The 20,119-nt window shown below is 36.1% G+C and overlaps 1 protein-coding gene across 10 annotated transcripts in view; it reads left to right on the top strand.

Annotated features, from left to right (window-relative positions):
- Positions 1 to 20,119, top strand: part of LOC149546340 (uncharacterized) — a 199,069-nt gene that overhangs the window by 139,771 nt on the left and 39,179 nt on the right. For 7 of the 10 annotated variants that reach the window (XR_016353696.1, XR_016353694.1, XR_016353697.1 and 4 more), the window contains one exon: positions 7,578 to 7,652. The exons of the other annotated variants lie outside the window; for them this stretch is intronic. Coding sequence is in view for 1 of the 7 variants with exons in the window: in XM_089791164.1 (XP_089647290.1) it covers positions 7,578 to 7,630 (53 nt within the window). In the remaining 6 variants the exon portion in view is untranslated. The remainder of the gene's footprint in view (positions 1 to 7,577; positions 7,653 to 20,119) is intronic. 10 annotated transcript variants of the gene reach the window in all.

Genomic DNA, 20,119 nt, shown 5'->3' with positions numbered 1-20,119 from the left:
AAACACAAGTGAACAAAATATTATTGAGTCGGCCAAACAGTAAAAAACTCGGGTTCTTCAAGCTGACTTGGTGACCTTCTGATACTCGGCATCCACTGCATTACTCGGCATTGTCATGCACTTGGTAGAAGTAGAAGCTCGGTCCATACTAACCACACAACGTAGCTTGGAACTCGGTAACCATTGGAGACTCGGTAGATATAGTGTCACTTAGTAAAAATTGAATCCTTCGTTTACCTTGATTTCACTCGGTAAACACTACACTTCCATCACTTGGTAAACACCGGCTTCTATCATACAAACTAATGACTCGATAGACACTGTGAAGCTCGGTGTAAACTATGAAGCTTGGTGTGAACTACGAAGCTTGGTGTAAACTGCGAAACTCGGTGAATGTACAAGGTAACCACTGAATGCTCGATATACACTGTAGACTGAGTGATGAGCTCGGTAATCATACAGAGATAGATAAGTGTTGTTACTAATGAAAAATATAATACAATGCCAACAATCTCCCCCTTTGGCATTAGTGACAAAACACTTATAAGCCAAAACATATGTACATAACTTGACTCACTGAATTTTGGTTTTTCAAAATTGATCTTTGTAGAACTGCTGCATATACATTTATATATATCTTCTTGATGACTTATAATGTATATACAAAGATACTTATGTACACATGCTAACTCTTTTGAGTGCTAACTCCCCCTTTGATAACTCTCCTTATTTATTATGCAAAATCTCTCCCCCTTTTTGACAATAATGCCAAAGGACTACATAGATACAGTTTATATGACTACACCAAAGTGAGATAAAAAATCTTGATGTACCTTAAGAATGGTGGCAAAAGTACTATCCCAAGTCTGCTGCAAAATTCGACAGGTGGAGAGAGCAATTTGAACTTCTGCTGATAATTGAATCATGTGATCAGCCACTGAGAAGTTCTGATCTTGGATCAATGTTTTGCACTGAGCAATATGTTTTTGCATTGTATCCATGATAGGAAGGATCATATTCTGAATGTCTATTAATGTAGACTGGATCCTTGCTTCCTCTCTTAGAAGTTTTGCCTGCACATTTGCCAGATATTTGATTTTGGTGTGATGAGAGATTGCGGAGGAGGAGTCCATCTTTAGCTTAGCTGCACTTGATTGCATATCAATGTCAATCTTATTTAGTTTATCCTTTATTCCTTGAGTAAAACTTGGAACATCACAAAGTTTAGCAAAAAGTGATGCTGTATTATTAAAAGAATTTTCAAAATTTCCCAAAAGTGTGGACAATTCAACTTGCTTTATTGTAATCTATTGAGCAATATGCTCTAGCACCTTGTTATCAAATTTTCTTTCAGCTTTCATAATTAGTTTTTCCTATCCGGAAGAATCTTCATTAAATTTCTGTATGGCCTCTTCTAACTGAATCAAAATGTGTTGAGTAGAATCTACTTCAACACCTATAGCATTTGTAATTATATCCTTGGCATCCTTAATTATTATATATTCCTTATCCCTTTCAGACCTTAACTGCTTCTGCGTAGCTTTCATCTCTATGAGTTGACTAGCTAACCTCATCTCTTCAATGGTAGCAGTGTCAAAGTCAATCTTTGGTATCACTATCTCTGTGTTTAGGTCAATATCCTCATCAATTTCTTTTCCAGTGATCAGAAGTTTAATGGATGCTTTTGTTTTACTTCTGTGATGACTAGTTTGACCTTAGGAATAGACACAATAGTGGAGATAGAAGGGCTAGGAGTAAAAATTGGGATAGGATGCAAGGTTGTAATGCCAATAGAAGTATTAACCGGATCAAAAACTGAAACACTTCCCAAAAATGGTGTCATACTCGGTAGATTACCCATAGTAGTGTTTGAACTGATTGGAGTTGAAGTGGGTATAGATAATGCTGATGAAAACAAAACTGTAGAACTTACTGGAACTGATGAAAACAAAATTGTGGAACTTATTGGTACACTCACTGATGATGAAGGAGTTGAGGATGCTAACTCGATAGCTGAAGAAGTGACAATCAGCTCGGTGGATAAAGTGCTTGGCACTTCTGTTGCAGATACTTGGAGCTGGGAGGAGGCTGGTGAAGATTGAGCAATTGATGTAGCAATTGTGTTCACAATCTCACTTGCAGAAGCTGTCTCCATAGTGGATGTATCAGTTTTTGGTGGAGAGTGAGGAAGGGATGCAATGACTTCTGTTGCAATTTTAACTGGATCCTCTTCATCTTTTTCTTCCTCATGTGCTTCTTCCTCCTTTTCTTCCATGAGTGCATGCAGCTCTCCTGGTGTAACTGTGATGGCTGGAGAGCTATCAATATCATCGTTGTCACTGCTATCATCATCCTTGATTTCAACAGGATCAACTGATGGTTTCCTTAGATGATATGCATCACTCCAAACATTTGTAGCATTTTTGATTACTGATTCAATGTCCTTTAATAATATAAGACATGTATTGAATCTTTTATTCATTCTCCCTTCATGATCTTTTATTGCCTTCTTGACTTCTGCCTCTATCAGACTGGGTACTAGTTCCTTCAGTTTCTGCTCAAATATATCTTTGACTGTTTGTACCGTGTTCTCCCATCTGACTTATTTTGTCTAGAAGTACTGCAGGAATTTGTGATGCAAATTGATCAGGAGAAAATTTCCAAGTTCCTAGTTTCTCCATCACCAGGTCTTCAATCTCCTTTTGTTTTGCAGGAGTCCGGGTTTCATATTTGAGAGCTTTGAAATTGCTGATACCTGCTCCAATCCTTAATTGTTTTAACCTTTCCTCAAATGTGAGTGGAGGCTTGACAAGTACAGTTTCTTGCCTGCCTTGTCTAGTTCTTCTGGAGAATACTGTAGTTAGCTGCTTTTTAGGTTTGGTAATAATTGCCTTTCCTTTCTTCTTTGGTGGTTCCTCTTCAGATTCATGTTCTTCTTTTTCTTTACCTTCTTCTTCTTCTTCTTCTTCTTCATCTTCTCCTTTTCCTTCTGTAAGCATAAGAGGGCCAGTTGTAGTTTTCAACTTGGCTATTTTCCTCTTGCCTTTGCTTATAGCCTGGGGTAGCTTGATTTCAAGCTCAATTCTAGCTTTTGCTTCCTCATAAGTGCCAAAGGCAGGAAGCTTAGGATCTACAGGCTCATTAACCAATGCTTCTATAATATCCCTGGTTTCATCAGTATTGACCTCATAAGGAAGAGATTTTACCCATGCAACTCGGGGTCTAACTGCCTGAATGTATACCTTGTCACAGTCAACCATGAAGCATACATCATCCTTGTAATCTTCAACCAATTTTGGTGGAATCCGGAACCTATTATTCATTCTTTCTTTGAAATCTTCAAAATAGTTATCCATAACCTTCTCAAAATTTTCACCCATGTCATCAATGAACTCATTGATCTAATACAAAATTGGAATGTCTTTTCTCCATACAAAAGTTCCTTTAGATGGAAAGAATTTTTGAACGTAGAAAAATAAACATGTTAACAGAGAACCAAATTTACGGGGATTATTCTTTGAGGTCCTTATGCTATCCATGTTCTTGTTCAATTGTTTCAACAATAATTCTGACAGGTCAAATTCAAGATTTTTCTTCACAATCTTGAAAGCCAAATCCACAGCCTCATAGGGTACACTGTTCAAATGACTGGAGCTATAAATTTTGTGGGCAATAACATGAATGCCAAACCTTAGTTCAACATCAGACACAGTGCTAACCTTCAATCCTCTACTGTCCCACTCGACTAGGGTTTTCTTCTGCAACTCATCCCGTCCTAGAGTTTTAGTAACCTTGACTTTGTTGAGCATAGGGAGACTCGTGATTTTGTGAATCAACTTCTTGGTGATTAACACTGGCTGCTCTAACCATAGTTGCCCATTGTGCACCCGACTCAAAATATACCTAATCCACTTGGTTTGGAAACTTCTTGGCATATGTGAGATATGGGTCAAGCCTTTGGTCTCAAGATGCTTATGCTCGGGTTTCAAAGAGCCATCAACATTCATTTCTCCTAGGGCATTGTCCATTTCTAGGTTTCCAATCTCTTGAACAGAACATTTAAAATGTGTACGAATATCGTTTATGAGGAGTACCTTAGTTGGAATTTGAGATTGAGCGCCGATAGGGTCGAGTGATTCTACAACGGCCAGAACAATTTTGAAGTTGGGCGCTCTCCATTCAGCACCCTTTACCAACATCTCTGAACCCTTCTTTGCCTTGGTGCTGCTGCTGCTCCCGGATGCCATTGATGCTCGGTAAAAGATAGAAATTTTCGAACAAATCTTTCGCTGGAAAATCGCTTGGAATTGCTTGGAATTGCTTGAAATGCACGTGGAAATTTTTTAGCTTTGAAATCGTGATGAAGAATGAAATCAAATTCTGCCTTTTTGATGAAAATTTTGTCATTAATGCTCGGTACGAAGGTAGCTGAGATGACATAGTGCTTGACAGACTGTCGTTCATTCACTTGCTCGGTAGAAGCTTGCAACTCAGTGATTGAACAAAACTTGAGTTACTCTCGACCTAACTCGGCAAGGTCTTCAACCAACTTTCCTCAGTAGATGCAACTCGGTGAAGGATATGCTTTCTTTGATCCTTGTGTATCTGGAATACTGATTGGATCTTTTGCTTTCTTTCATTTGGAACTGCTCTAGATATAGCTTGATAATACAGTTCCAGATCCTCCTTTATGAGTCTAGTTGGAAATGGTGGAGTCACCCACTTCTTGAGTGACATTACCATCATTTGAACTATCTTGCTCGGTAGATTTAGGAATCCATTGTTGCCTCATCTGCTTCCGAATGCTGTTAGCTTTAGCTTTCTTTTCATCTTCAACTCTTTCTATGTTCATGCAGTTTTTGGCTATATGACCAAGTTTAGTGCATGTATATCATCTTACTGTTGTAGCTCTTTTTCTCAAGTGATGCCTTGAGCAGTCTTTGCCAATGTGTCCATATTCTCCACAATGATGACATCTGCACTAGGTATTGTAATCCCATCCAAAGATTGCCTTAACAAGTTGTTTAGTTGGATTGAATGATTTGGATCTACATTGGAATGCCTTGTGACCATGCTTCTTGCAGTTGTGACAATTTCCTTCAAATTTTGGTTTCTCCTTGCAATCATTAGCTTTGTGACCATGCTGACTGCAATTGTAGCATTTACCATTGAATTTACCCTTTCCATTGCTCCAACATTTGTTTGATGTGTGACCTGACTTACCATAGTGATTGCAAGTAGGTCTTTGATTCCTTTGGGCACCTTGTTTGGAGGTTTCACCTTCTTCCTTATAACCAAGACCAGCTTTACCTTTTTGTCTATGAAGATTCTACTCACTTTGTTGATTTAATTGAGTCATGTCTGCTTGAGATTTCATTATCCTTTCATTGACTTGCTTTTCAGTGATTAAGTCATTTTCCGAACTTTCATTGATTTGTCTTTCAGATCTTAAGTCTCTTTGTAAGCTTTCATCGATTTGTCTTTCAGTGATTAAATCATTCCTCAGGCTTTCATTTTCAGATCTCTGATTCACAATTTCTTCATTTGCATTAGATAGTTGATCCATAAGATCTTCATGCTGATTGGATAGATTATTTCTTGCTTCCAGGTCTTCATTTGCCTTGTTTCTTTGTTCGAAAACTTCACATAGCTTGATTGATTGGATTTCTTGTTCTCTTTTAAGCTTTCTTACTTCTTCCTGCAGAGAGCCATTCTTTGCTAGAAGTTCCTTGATTGCCTCATTAGCTTCATCTGAACTGCTTGATGGAAAAAGGTCTTCAATCTTTTCTTCAACATACTGATGGTCATTCATTTGTCTTGCAAGTTCCTTCCTTCTTTTCAGGGAATGGGAAAGATGCTCCTTTGCTTCTTTGAGTTGAGCCATAGCCATTTTCAGATCTAGCTTTTCATTTTCAATAGCTTTGTCAAGTTTGAATATCTCCATTGTCCTTGCTCTTTGCTCAAGCTGTCAAACTTTATCCTGAGAATCACACAGCTCTGATACCAATTGTTGGAAATATTCAAGATATGACAAGTTACTGAGAGGGGAGGGGTGAATCAGTAACTTCAAAACTTTTAAAACAATTCAGTACTTTAATCATATATACTATTCACCATTCATTCATCTAATCTACTGCATATGAGAGATCAAGTTTTTATAACACATGTGCACAGAGATTTTGGTAACCTAGAAACCTTTCAAATAGAAAGTAAAACTGGGGTGGGGATGATACCCACAAAACTTCAATACTACAGTATAAAGTTGGCTTGTTGAGGTTTACATTGACCACTTCTGGTGATCTGCCCTGTTAGGAGCATAAAGGACCGCTAGGTCCACCTTATTAGAGGATTTACAAACATACACTGAAGTATGCACTCTGTTAGGAGATTTATACAAAGATTGTTAAGTCTACTTTGTTAAAGGATTTACAAAATTGATTCACCTGTTAGGATGAAACAATGAATCTACTTACAAACTTGATTGCTGATTAGATCTTTGAAGTATAGATCACCTCTTGTGACTGATGAATCTTTACTGTTCCTTGTTGACCTTGCTGAATATTTTGCTCTGCTGCTGATTCACACTTACACTTCAAAACATTACATGTCTATCTTCCAACTCTCATGCATTTTTCATATATCTATTGCAAATGATATAATACATTATATATATATATCATTCCAATAATTAGAATTGCAAGGTCAGCCAAAACACAAGTGAACAAAATATTACTGAGTCGGCCAAACAGTAGAAAACTTGGGTTCTTCAAGCTGACTTGGTGACCTTCTGATACTCGGCATCCACTGCATTACTCGACATCGTCATGCACTTGGTAGAAGTAGAAGCTTGGTCCATACTAACCACACAACGTAGCTTGGAACTCGGTAACCATTGGAGACTCGGTAGATATAGTGTCACTCGGTAAAAACTGAATCCTTCGTTTACCTTGATTTCACTCGGTAAACACTACACTTCCATCACTTGGTAAACACTGGCTTCCATCATACAAACTGATGACTCGGTAGACATTGTGAAGCTCGGTGTGAACTGCGAAGCTTGGTGTAAACTGCGAAGCTCGGTGAATGTACAAGGTAACCACTGAATGCTCGGTATGCACTGTAGACTGAGTGATGAGCTCGGTAATCATACAAATATAGATAAGTGTTGTCACTAATGACAAATATAATACAATACCAACAATTTTTAGTGTAGGCATCCTTTGGGATAGTTGATGCATTTGCACGTATAATAGCAACAAAAATAATTAGTTTTATTATGACATTGGAAAATCAATACGTATTTTCTATCTATGGATTGGTTTGGAAAATGATATCCCCATAGGCATAGCCCTTGATGATAATTCATCATTCTTATTCATGTGGACAACGGGAAATTCATAGGTTTTATATTTATGTCCTTTTTACTGTTTTTGGTGATTGGTGAAGCAATGTAAATATCTTTAGTATTTAGTTTTCATTTGATTATATCTCTTCCGTTATTGTTGTTATGTTTCTAAGAGCTATCACTAGAATAATTTCAAAAATGTGTTATTTATCATTCTTACTATTTTTTTCAGAGCCCTCAGAAATGGTTGTGGATGTAGAGGCAGAAGTAAAAGACATGGACTGAATGAGGACATCCAACATTTCAGGTTAGTTTCTCTGTGTTTCAGACAATTTGAATGTAGGATTCTCATGATGGTATCCCCATGTGTCAAATTATCACTCTTCAGGAATATTTCAAGCAACTACTTTGTACATTTTGTTGTCCTTTGTGGAGTACTCAACTGTCCTTTAGCTTTCCTTCCATAAATACAATTTGTGCCCAGTAGATTGTTTCAATGATTTTCTTTTTGTTAGCCATGTGAGCGCTTGTGATCATTATGTAATATAATCTAAATTAACCACATTATTGTGATGTGCATAGTGAAAAAAATTCTGTTTGGAAAATATGCTTCAAAAAACATAATTACTGTATTGGTAGGTATGTCATTTCAGTTTTTAGTCCCTGCTTTTTTATTTTACTAAGATAGGTACATGGGCATAGGGGGATATATCTGAAGCATGGTTGGAAATATCCCATAAGTTGAGGAGACGTTGTAGCTGCACAAAAAACCTCAAATATAACAAAAAAATTAAAAATACCTTTAATAACATGTAAATTAATATGTGGTATTATAGGGACAGCAAAAATGATATATCCAACAAAACTCGTTTGCATAGTTTTGGATTCTATAATGAATACCATTCAGTGATTCATCATAATTTAGATTGCAATCCATATTTGTAAGGATTGAATGAAGAAATGTGAATGAGAGAGCAATGAGGCACTACATAACATGTGTAGGTCTGATTATTATATTGAAATACTATAACCTTTTTCTCCTTCTAAGGTGTTATCTATGAACAAGTTGAGGGGGTAGCCATGGGCTCCCCCTATCTCCTGTTATAACTCAACTCTTCATGGAACGTTTAGAAGAAGTGGCCCTCTTTTCCTCACCTCTTAAACTCAAGTGGTGGAAAAGATATGTGGATGATACCAATGTGTGTTGGCCCCATTGTCATGATAATCTTGACATCTTCTTTGCTCACATTAACAACATTTACCCATCCATCACCTTTACTACGAAGCTTGAGTCTGGCAACCAACTTTCATTCTTAGATGTGTTGCTCATTGAGAAACATGATGGCTTCATAGGGTGACGATTTTCCTACAAGGCCACCCACACTAACCTTTACCTTTACTCGTTATCACATCACCACTTGAGCCAAAAATTTGGGGTCCCTATTAATCTTTACTTTGAGAACTTACAGTATTTGTGAGGCAAACAATCTTCAGCAAGAGCTTGACCGCCTATGTCATATCTTTAGGCTGAATGGTTATTCCCCTAAACAAATTCCGAGAGCCATGATTCAAGCCAAATCTCGATTCTTGTCTTGTTCCTCTTGCTCTCTAGATTTGGACCCCGCTAGCACAACTTTATGGTACATTGAAGGAATATCCTACATGTCCAAAATTCTCTCTAAGAGAGGTATTTGATGTGCCTTCAAACCTCTATCCTTATTGAGACACCGTATCTTGTCTCTTAAGATCCGAGAGACACCCTCAATGAGTTGGGCATTTATAATGTCACCAATTCATGTGGTACACCATATATAGGTGAAATAAGTCGTTCTGTTAGTACTAGGATCAAGGAACATAGTGTTGACATTAAACATGAATGGGTTCTTAAGTCTGCTTTGGCTGAGCACTCTAAACCTACCAAGCACCATATTTGTCTAGAAAGTACCAAAATTCTTGCCAAAGAGAACTTATTTAGGAGAAAACTAAAGGAGGCCATAGTGATAAACAACCACCCCTCTAATCTAAACTGTGATGAGGGGTGGACTCTTAGTATGTCTTGGCAACCTTTACTTTCTAGAATTAGGATCCTTAAGGGTAGCCCATTTCCCTAGGTTTCCTTCCCCTTCTTTTTTTGTCTCCTCGCTCGTTGGTGTCCTCTCCCATCCTCTTCCTTAGCCTTCCCCCCTTGCTTGTCCTTCGCCCTAGGTTTCCTCCCCCTTCCTCTTTTGTCTCTCCGCTCCTAGGGGCCCTCCTCCCTCCTCTCCTTCAACCTTCACCCCCGTGCTTCTCCCCTTGCCTGCTTGCTTTCTTCTTGCTTTATCTCCTTGCCCTGTTGCACCAGTTGGTTGGTTTTTCTTTTAGTGGGTAGTTTGTGCTTTGGTCTCTTGCATCTTCTTTTTGCTTTTATATTTATTTTTTGGCCCTTATTTCTTTTCAATTTCTTCAATTTTTCGTACATAGGTGCATATATGTTGATATGTATGTGTGTGCGTATGCATAGATCTCTATGCTTTTTGGTTTTTTTTTTTTTTTTTTTTCATGTGTGTGCCTATTTCTATATTTTTATTTTCTTGTAATTTTGTGTTAGATTTGAGTTTCATTCTTTATTTCTAAAGTTTGGAGTACTATATTTATACACTATGCATATGTACCTTATATTTGGGACGTTGTATGTATTCTTATTTTTATTTTTGTTATATAGATATAACTAGTGTTACACCGATGCGGGGGTGAGGTGGTGTGGGGGGACGTCAGGACGAGTTTCGGGTGGGGGCAAAAAAGGGCCTCACTTTGAGGACAGCGGTGGTGCGGAGGGGGAGGGGGGGAGGAGAGGGTTGCATAGTGTGTATATATATATATATATATATATATGACTGAAAATGCTAATTATGAAATGATACTTCAATATATTATATAACATACCAAATATAGTTGAATAGAGAAAATTGAAATGCGATTCACAAACCATAAGTTGAAACTTGAAACTTGAAACTTGAAACTTCATAACCATTACGAATGACCATTTAACAAATTAACTTAGTTTAAGATGCAAGATTCAAAATTCATTGTTCAAATATGAATATCATATATCATAAAGATGCTCGTGATGACAATGAGCCAAGTAGCATGAGACAATGAAATGAAATAATGTATCATGACCATATCAAAGTGAGTACAATCAACAAAATGACAAAATGCAATAATGAGAATGGAATCATCTCAAGTTCTCTCTAATCATCCCCTATATCGAAGTCCTAATCATCCCAAGGGTGAACTTGTTTAAAAAACAAATTAAAAAAGAAATGCAAAAAGTTTTTTTTTTATAACTTTTTGGGCTAGTCAGCCAACTGCACCTTGGGAGCACTCCGCGAGCACCCATGCACCCTTGCACCCACGACACACCTGAGTCTTGCATCCCACCTGGGTGCTCGATCGGTGTGGTGACGCTTTTTCGGCCAGCGAGGGTACTCGGGTGTGCGACACACCCGCATTGGGTGCGTATGTGCATCGGGTGCTTCGGGTTTTTGACCCGGGTGTGTGCACTTGGGTTATGCTAGATATAACAAAAAATGAAAATAAAGATACATAGAAGGATTCTTTTATTTTTCCTCTTTTAATATTTATTTTTTGTCTAATAATATGTAGTTACATATGGTATTCATATATATACATAGATGTGGATTATGTTCTTATTCCATACAACAAACTAAGAATGCATAAAAGATCTAAATATACATATGAATATAATATATAACCAAAGATTTAGGAAAAAAATTGAGTGCGTATACATGTGTGTGTGTATATATATATGCACACACATAAACGCTTGATTTTATTTTTCCTCTTTATAATTGTCTTAAACCTTAGTTTTATACTATACATTTATTTATTTTTAGTCATTTTAATTATTTAATTTTTGAACTTTATTTAGTTTTTATTAGCTTATATATATGTGTGTGTTTACACACATATTGTTTCCCTTTGTGTCTATTTTTGGTTGCTTTTATTCCAATTTTATTTTCTTTAATCTTAATAATTTTTTCTCTGAGATTACTTGTGTTCTTATGGTGTTTTAAAACATTTCTTATCTGTTTAGTTTTTATATTTCAGTTGCTTTTGTTATTTTTATTTGTTAGTTGCATCTCAAATTGTTTTTTTCTCTTCTCTAATTTTTATTTTTTATTTTTATATATATATATATATATATATATGATTTATAGTTTTTTTTTTAGCCTTATGTCTATGTTTTGAATATATTCTATTTTTGTTTTTGATCTCTTTTTATTTTTATTATTCTTTCTTTCATCTTTATTCTCCTTTTACTTTTACTTTTTTGGTATTTTCTTCTTCCTTGGTATCCTTGTTCTTTCCCCACCACTTGGCATTCTCCCCTTAATCTTCTTTCTTCTCTCTCTTATCCCTCCCTCCTTTTTTGGCTTGGCCTGCTACTTCTCTTACTTTCTCGTGATGCTCTCTTTCTCTTCTATCTTGATGATGGATCACAGAATGTGATCTTGAGTATGATCCAAAACGTTGATGAGAAAATAATCACAATCAAATCTAAAAGTATAAAATTTTAATTTCATATGGATTGCAGAAATCTTCTTGTTCTTAAGAACAAATTAGTTGTAATGTAAATTTACAATATCAATGTTTACATGAATTTGAATTTTTGGTGTTTAGTGTTTCCACCACATGGAACAAATTGTTTTCTTGACATGGTCATGATTCCAGAGAAATCCTTTTAGGTGGCATAAATTTCCTGTACAGTTTTCAACATCTTCCTTCAGACACCAGTAATCCTTTCCGTATCTTCCCATTTTCTTCAAATTTTTATGATCACTACTGTACCCTACTTTTTTGGCTTCCTCCACCATAAATCTACTTTGATACCAATGTTCGTAAGGATTGTATGATAAAATAAGAATGAAAAAGCAACTAAACAATACGTAATGTAGGTAGCCCTGATTAATATCATAGGGTGTTACAAATCAATTAGAAAGAGAATGTTTAGGAGAATGTTGTGTCAACAGGTTTGTATAAACAAAAATCTTTATGGGTATATTAATATAAACAAACATTATTGTAGCTATATAAACTAACAATTATTTTAATTACTTGCCTTAAATCTTGACCCAAAATTTGACAAGGAAAATAAGATGAAGAGATTTGGTCAATAGATACCTAAACTTCTATTATAGGAACAATAAAGAGAAATGCTGTCTAAAATCAATCGGTTGTTGAATGTGGTGATGATGAATCTCAAATAAGATGAAGAGATTTGGTCAATAGATACCTAAACTTCTATTATAGGAACAATAAAGAGAAATGCTGTCTAAAATCAATCGGTTGTTGAATGTGGTGATGATGAATCTCAATGGTTTGACCTAAGGATGATACTTTGGATATCATTGACAATTTTTAGATTGTGATTTTTCTTAAAAATTGGAAAAATTGTGCTACATGGATATGATTGGAAATCCAAGAGCTTGCCAATTTTCTAATAGGATTCGACAGTCAATTCTGGCCAACGAACGAGAATCAACTTGATTCCCTTGCACTTTAGGCTCCTCTACACCCAAGTGGGTAGACTTTCACCTCAAACATTGACTGCTTGGTTGAAGACTTTTCTATAGCGAATATAAGCATTGGTGAGTTCTTCGGTTGGCAAAGTCCTTGAACTCGATCAATTACAAGTTGAATGCTGAAAGTGAAAGAATGTTATGTATAATATTTATCAATAATGGATTCAATACTTGTAAGAAGGAATATATAGATTTTTTGACTTAACTATAAATCCAATTTCAATGATTCAAAAGATCAGTGCGGGCAAATATTTACACAATCTTAAATTAGTCCGAAATTGCACTTTAACTCCTAAGGTAGGGAGACAAACCGGAAACAAATATGGAAACAATTTGATATTTCACTATATCTATGATGATCATATTTAAGATGCTAAATGAAATATTAAAATAAATATTTGAATCTATATTACAAAATTGTATATATATATATATATATATATATTTTGACTCCTTATTCCTCCTTACCTCTTTGCAAGTGAATTCAAAATTATTTTTCTTCAAATGCTTCTGTTGAAATTGTCTGTTCTGTTTTCTCCAAAAATGAATTCAATATATATATATATATATATATTTTGGAATATGACTTTTCAAGAGAAACATAATGTCTCTTAAAATATATTTTACTTTTAATTAATCACATCCTTTAATTTTTGTTTACTTTCTACTTGATTATCATTATCAGGGATGGTGATAAAAATATTTTCCTTCGTAGCGTAATCTGAAGCGGACCTTTGTAGGAATTGCATTCTGCTACAATCGTGAATCGTTCATCACCACCAATTCCTCCTACAGACCTTTCTGACAGCGTTCTAACTGGGATTGCAGTTTGTTGTTCATTCCTTCGTTTCATTTATCGAGCCTCGTCTTTTTTATGAATAATTATCTGCATATTTGCTAATTAATATACATCTCAAGGTATCAATCGATGGCTTGGCCTGAGAGTCAATAGCGTTTGATCTTTGCATATTAGCTCCCTCTCAAACGCGTCTTCAAACCACTCTGCCGTGATTTTTTTACGAGAGATTCTCGTCTTGACTTGGCAACAAGATAATTGTCTAATCATCGTTTTGTGCCACATACGATTACATTTTTCATCCCTGCTTGCCGTTATAGCATCCAAAACACATTGCCATTCGTCCTCCAAGTCTGTCGGGCTCCTTCCATTATCGAGTCTCATCCTTCTCTGTCGTTTTTACTCCTACCTAAACGGCGTCGATTCATATTTATTTGTGATCCTTATTAGATAAACAATCTTTCAACCCACAGGATAGCTTCTACACCAATCAGACATATACACAATTATATATTATGGCAATCTTTCAGCACTTGGTGTGGGTATCGAGCCTGTCATTGAGAGCATATTTTTTATCCAATTCATTTCCCGTTTGCATACATCATATCTTTCTTTACTTTTGGCAATTATTTGACTTGAAGCGATTTATTCTTTTGCTAGTGTCTTGTTTCAACGATACTTTCTCCTTTTATATTGTCGGGTTCTTCAAAAACATATCAAACTGTATATGAATAATCCCTGCATAAGCATTTGCTTTGATTTGTGTCAGTGGTATCTGCTCGCTATCATTACCACTTTCTGCTTGCATTGTCTTTGGTCTTTCAAATCGGAGTCACTTTATGTAAGTGTATGCTGCTTTTACTTTATCAGAATTTATTCACTATGCAATATAATCTCCTGTTTAATTGCTGGGTGCATATACGTGACTCTACACTTACAAACTAATATGAATTTGTTTACTTTTTTGTTTATTATTATCTTCAAAATTTACGCTGATGTCTTGTTGGATGTGGTGCATTATTAAAAATGTTCATCTGCTTCTGATTACATATTCGCCGGTTGTCTGTGATGTGAAACCATACTTCGCTATTGATCATTAAAAGAATGTTGCATCTTGTGTTGCAAAGTTTGATGTGGAGATGAGTTTTGCTGTAACTGCTGTTGTAAATTCTGAGCCTGTTTCTGAAGGATATGGTGTTGCTGTAGCTATTGCCTAGCAAACATCTGATTGTGCCCCCAGTGCTGAAGGATATGGTGTTGCTGTAGCTATTGCCTAGCAAACATCTGATTGCGCCCCCAGTAGAGAAGAATCAGATCTCTATTGCATCCAAGGATTCACACTCATTCCTAGGAAATTTAATGCCTGAGCAGTGTGCTCTCCATTATCTCCTCGCATCCACGTAGAAGGTGTATTCATGTTACCATCGTCTTCCTTAATACATAGTGGATGCCTCTTTGAATGTGCTTGGATTGTATGCTTATGCTAACATATTGCTGATTCCTCACTCTATCAGCAGATATGTAAGGTAAAATATAAGATAAATCATATAATTAAGGATTAGATAGGATTCTTAAATGGAGACCCTAAATTTTGCAAAATTTAGGGCTCCATCACTATACACCATCTAACATCATATTATATGATTTATGACGAAAATGGTTTGAGAGTTTATAGAGATTCACAATACAACAATAGAAATAAAAATATGGGGCAAACAAAACATTAAGCTGGGTTAGGCAATAACAGTTTCTATTACTTTTGAATCTTTCATTTCAATGTCATTCAAAAATTGTTTCAATGTCACAAGTTCAAATTCTGTAGGCAGTAAGGTATGTATGCTTCTTCTGTAGTACAGTTAGGTGCCTCCCGTGACAAGTATGGCATAGTTCCATATTACTATAACCATACACAAACCTAAAGTACATGGTTGATATTGTAAATTGTAAAAGCTCCATTCATTCTTTCTTTCAATGTATACTACAAAATTTATAATTACTTTATGTTGGTAGATTTGTTTTTATAGGTAATGTTGTTCCTCTTTTCTAAGGTGGGCATGTGGTGATGAGGAGACATCTTGAGGATGCTTGGAGAGTTTCCTAGTTTCAAGGAATGACATAGGGGACAAAATGTTCAAATTTGGGAAAAAAGGTATAACCACAAGTAGACTAATGCAAGTTATTATAAACTAATCAATCATGATAATACTATTTAGTGATTAATCATATTCGAACTTGTGATCCTAAGTTAAATAAGAATTACAATTACACATGTGAACAGATATCATTGTCTAGTCAAACATATTATCTAACTTTACCTTGGGCAGAGATCAATTCGTAAGCAATTACACCCAAGAGATTAGATCATATTTTTGGGTAGAAAAAACACGTGCAACATTGTAGAGCTGAAATAAGGGTGTTTAAGGGTGTTAAAGGTAATTTGGAAGTTGCTAAGGCAACTTGACAAACATGCCTAGGTATGGTGATAGAAACAACTTTCCAAGCATTGAATTTGAACTTTTTCTTAACACTTTGGTGCCTTTGGAGAAACATCTTTTACACTTATATCAAAATGGGTGATGACCTTATTGAACCATGTCTAGTGTCCTCGTTCAGATGACTCTATTGAACATGTCTGACATCTCCCCTCAGAATTTGTGACATGTTTTAGAAGGTTCATGTGAGACCCTTAACTAAGATGGTGATGATTTAATAAATAATTGGTCCTTTGGGGAAAATAAACTATTCAACTTCCCTAAATGGTATCAATAAATCTGTATATTTGTATTCCAATTACTTTAACCTGCCATATATATTTCTTCTTTATACACCATAGACATTCCTTCCCTTCTACTCATTCATATTTAGCCCCATGCTCTGCCTTTTCCTATGCATTTTTCTTTCTTCTTATTTTCTCACATTCATCTACCCATGCATGATAAAATAACTTTCAATTTATGCCTTTCAAAACGACATGTCTTTTTCATTTTTCAAATGGGCACAACTTTTCTTAACTCACCTTTTACTTTAGCCATCAATAATTAAAATATTATTGTCTTAAAATAGATATCATCGGCATCATCGTGGTTTCTTTATCGTACGCTGAGTGTAATCTTTGGTTTATAAAAACATTTTAATACTAATCTTCAAATCCCCCTGATAGTTAGCATGTTCATCATTTGTTGTTTTCATGTTTATTCTTTATTGAACTTTTAATGCAAATCTTTGGAAATTTATTTTGGTGTTGCTCCGTATGACAATAGTCATCGCTTCCATTAGTTAATCCAAACTAATTTTTGTTGACCTTTTGTTTGGTTTCTTTTACATATCATTGTTATTTGATTGTTTTGTATTCCATAAATTTGTTCTTCACGGCATATAGATATCTGACAGGCTCTCTACCTTATCCACATCTTGGAACAACACAATCTATTTCTGGAATGACTTGGAGATCTTTGTCCAACTAAGCATTTAGTCTCTCTTAAGACCCCCAAGGGCTTGTCTTACATATGACTCATAATTTCCTGTCATACTCATCGATGCCTTAATAGTTTCGTGTCATACTCATTGATGCCTTGTAAATACTCACAGTTTAATAGAATCCTTCAATCCCTTCAGATATTATTTTTCAATCGCTGCTTTGTATATATAGTATAGTTCTCTATTATATCGGGCCGTTACTACTGTTATTTGTCTTATGTGGTTACCTGTATCATTGCTACCTAAAACCTTCTCTGTCTTCTTGTTATATGATGTGTGACTAAGACTCATGGCCACATATGTCTGACTGGAAGTTTCTGTTAGAAATTTAATGCAGTTGGTCAGTTGCCCTTGGAGCCAAACGCCCACCTACCCGCTTGACAACAATCAACTCAGTAGGTGAGGTCAAATTTGAAAAGAGAGCGAAAACCTTTTGCTAGAAGACAAAATGAATGAATTTGATTCATTCGATCAGTTGAAGAGAGTAGAACAGAAGAGTAGAGCAGAGCACATAGTAGAAAAGAAGTAGATAAGCAGATCAGAGCAAAGCAAGAAAGTGTAGAAAGTTTAGAAGACAGAAGGAAGCACCAACTCATGTTGAATCCGTTTGTTATTCTGTAAGTTCATATTGATTTGTCTTGTGAAGCAGTGATTGCTCCAGACATTGTTGCATGCAGCCATTAGTGCTGTAAGTTTGAAATTTAAGTTTTATTAGTTTGAAGTTTTTTAGGGTTTTCTGGTTGAAGTCGAATGCTCGCAGATTTTGTAATAGTTTTAACTTAGTTGAATAGAAAACAAGCAAGGATACTTGGCTCATGGTTTTCTCCCTTCTATTTGACATTACATGTTTTGCATCTAAGATATTCATACTTGCAAGTTTTGAAGTTATTGTGTTTTAATGGTAGAAATGTCCAGACTGTAAGTCTGTTAAACAACTCACTCAATTTAGTCTTTAATTGAGTTCTCTTCTACTCCTACCAAGTTCACTCGGTATCCTTTGTTGATCAAGTTCACTCAACAACCACTGAGTCGAGCTCCACCTTCCCTTCGTTGACCGAGCTCACTCAATACCCTCTTAGTGCCAAGTTGCCCTTTGTATCAAGCTACTTGGCTCCTTCATGTGCCGAGTTCACTCGGCACCTTCTTGTGCTGAGCAAAATTTTTAGAGTTTGTGATTTATTTTTCACATTGTATCAGAGCTTTGAGGCCCCACATCCATAGTGAGTTAGGGCATTTGTTTTCTGGGATATTTGACATGGCAGAAGATGCAAGAAAGATATGGCAGCAACTATTGTCCTTTAATGGACGAAATTATGACACATGGGCAAAGAAGATTAAAACCATAATGGTTGCAAATGATATGTGGGAGTTTGTGGTAAATGGATTCCATGATGTTTCAGTCCCAACAGTGTATGCTAACCTCACAAACCCACAGAAGACTCAGTTGAAAGAGTCAAGGAGAAAGGATGCAAAGGCATTAAGTCTGATTGAGGTAGCAATGATAGAGACAGTCTTCCCCAAGATTGCAGCAACAAATTATGCAAAGGAAGCATGGGGCATCCTTGAGATGAACTTCAAGGGGATTGATAAGGTTAGAGAAGTGAAGCTACAGATGATCAGAAGGGAGTTTGAGAACCTTTAGATGAAGCACAATGAACCTATTGTAGAGTTTAGCTCACGAATCTCCACTTTGATAAACCAGCCCAAGTCAAATGGAGAAGATTATGAAGAGCAAAGGATTGTAGAGAAAATATTGAGGAGTTTACCTTAGAAATATGACAACCTTGTGATGACCATTGAGGAAGCAAAGGATCTTACTACATTGATCATGGATGAGTTGATGGGAACTCTTCAAACCCATGAGCACTGGATAAACAAATCAACAATAACTTCCAAAGAGCAATCTTTCAAGGCTCAAAAGAATTCAAGAGGTAGGGGGAGAGGAAGAAATGGCTCCGATAGAGACACAAGAAGTAGAGGTCATGGAAGGAATGGTCAAAGGAATGCTAGTGTAGAAAGCTCAGGATGAGCAAGAAACCAAGAGGGAACAAGCACCTTTGAAAACAACTCTAGAGGAGGTAAGAATAATTACAACTCAAATAAGAGCAATGTTGAATGCTCCTAGTATCATAAGTATGGGCATTATGCAAGTGAATGGTGGAAGAAGCAAGGTGATTAGTCAAAGCAGAATGCGAATGTGGCTGATGTGAACATGGGAAATGTAATCAATCCCGCAACCTTCATCATGTGTAACATTGGTGAAGAAGGCAACCTGAGGTATGGTACTTAGACAGCGGTTGTAGCAACCACATGAATGGTAATGAAAGTTTGTTCTCTTTCATTGATAAGACTTTTTAAGTTTGAAATTAACATGGGAAATGATGGAACCATTCTCATAGTGGGCAAAGGATCTATCATGGTTTGCACCAAGCAAGGTGAGAAGGAGATACATAATGAATATTTTGCCCCCAGTATGAAGCACAACTTGATTAGTATTGGACAATTCATCCAAAATGGATACAAGGTGCTGATGGAAAATGACAAGTTTGTTATTCATGAGAAGGATGGGAGTAATAGATTACTTGCAACAGTCCAAATGACAAAGAACCAGATGTTCTCGTTGAAGATAGAGACATGTTTCTCTTCTCAAGTCAGTGCTGCATCTCACAAGCAAGCATGTACAACAGAACATCAACAATCAACTCTTAGGAGCATGATTGAAGACCCCTCCAAGCTTTGGCATCTCAAGTATGGACATCTCGGCTTGGTTTAAATTTGTTGTCCAAGAAAAAGATGGTAGATGGTTTGCCAAGCATAGTAGATTCATATGACAAGTGTGAGGCTTGCATTTTGGGTAAGCAATATAGACTTCCCTTCAATTCTGAAAATTCTAGAAGGGCTAGAGCACCATTAGAA

The sequence above is a fragment of the Cupressus sempervirens genome, chromosome 7, assembly GCF_028749045.1.
Source record: "Cupressus sempervirens isolate cs-2001-9-10 chromosome 7, ASM2874904v1, whole genome shotgun sequence".
In the NCBI taxonomy this organism is placed as follows: Eukaryota; Viridiplantae; Streptophyta; class Pinopsida; order Cupressales; family Cupressaceae; genus Cupressus; species Cupressus sempervirens.
This window is presented reverse-complemented; position numbering and strand designations above follow the sequence as displayed.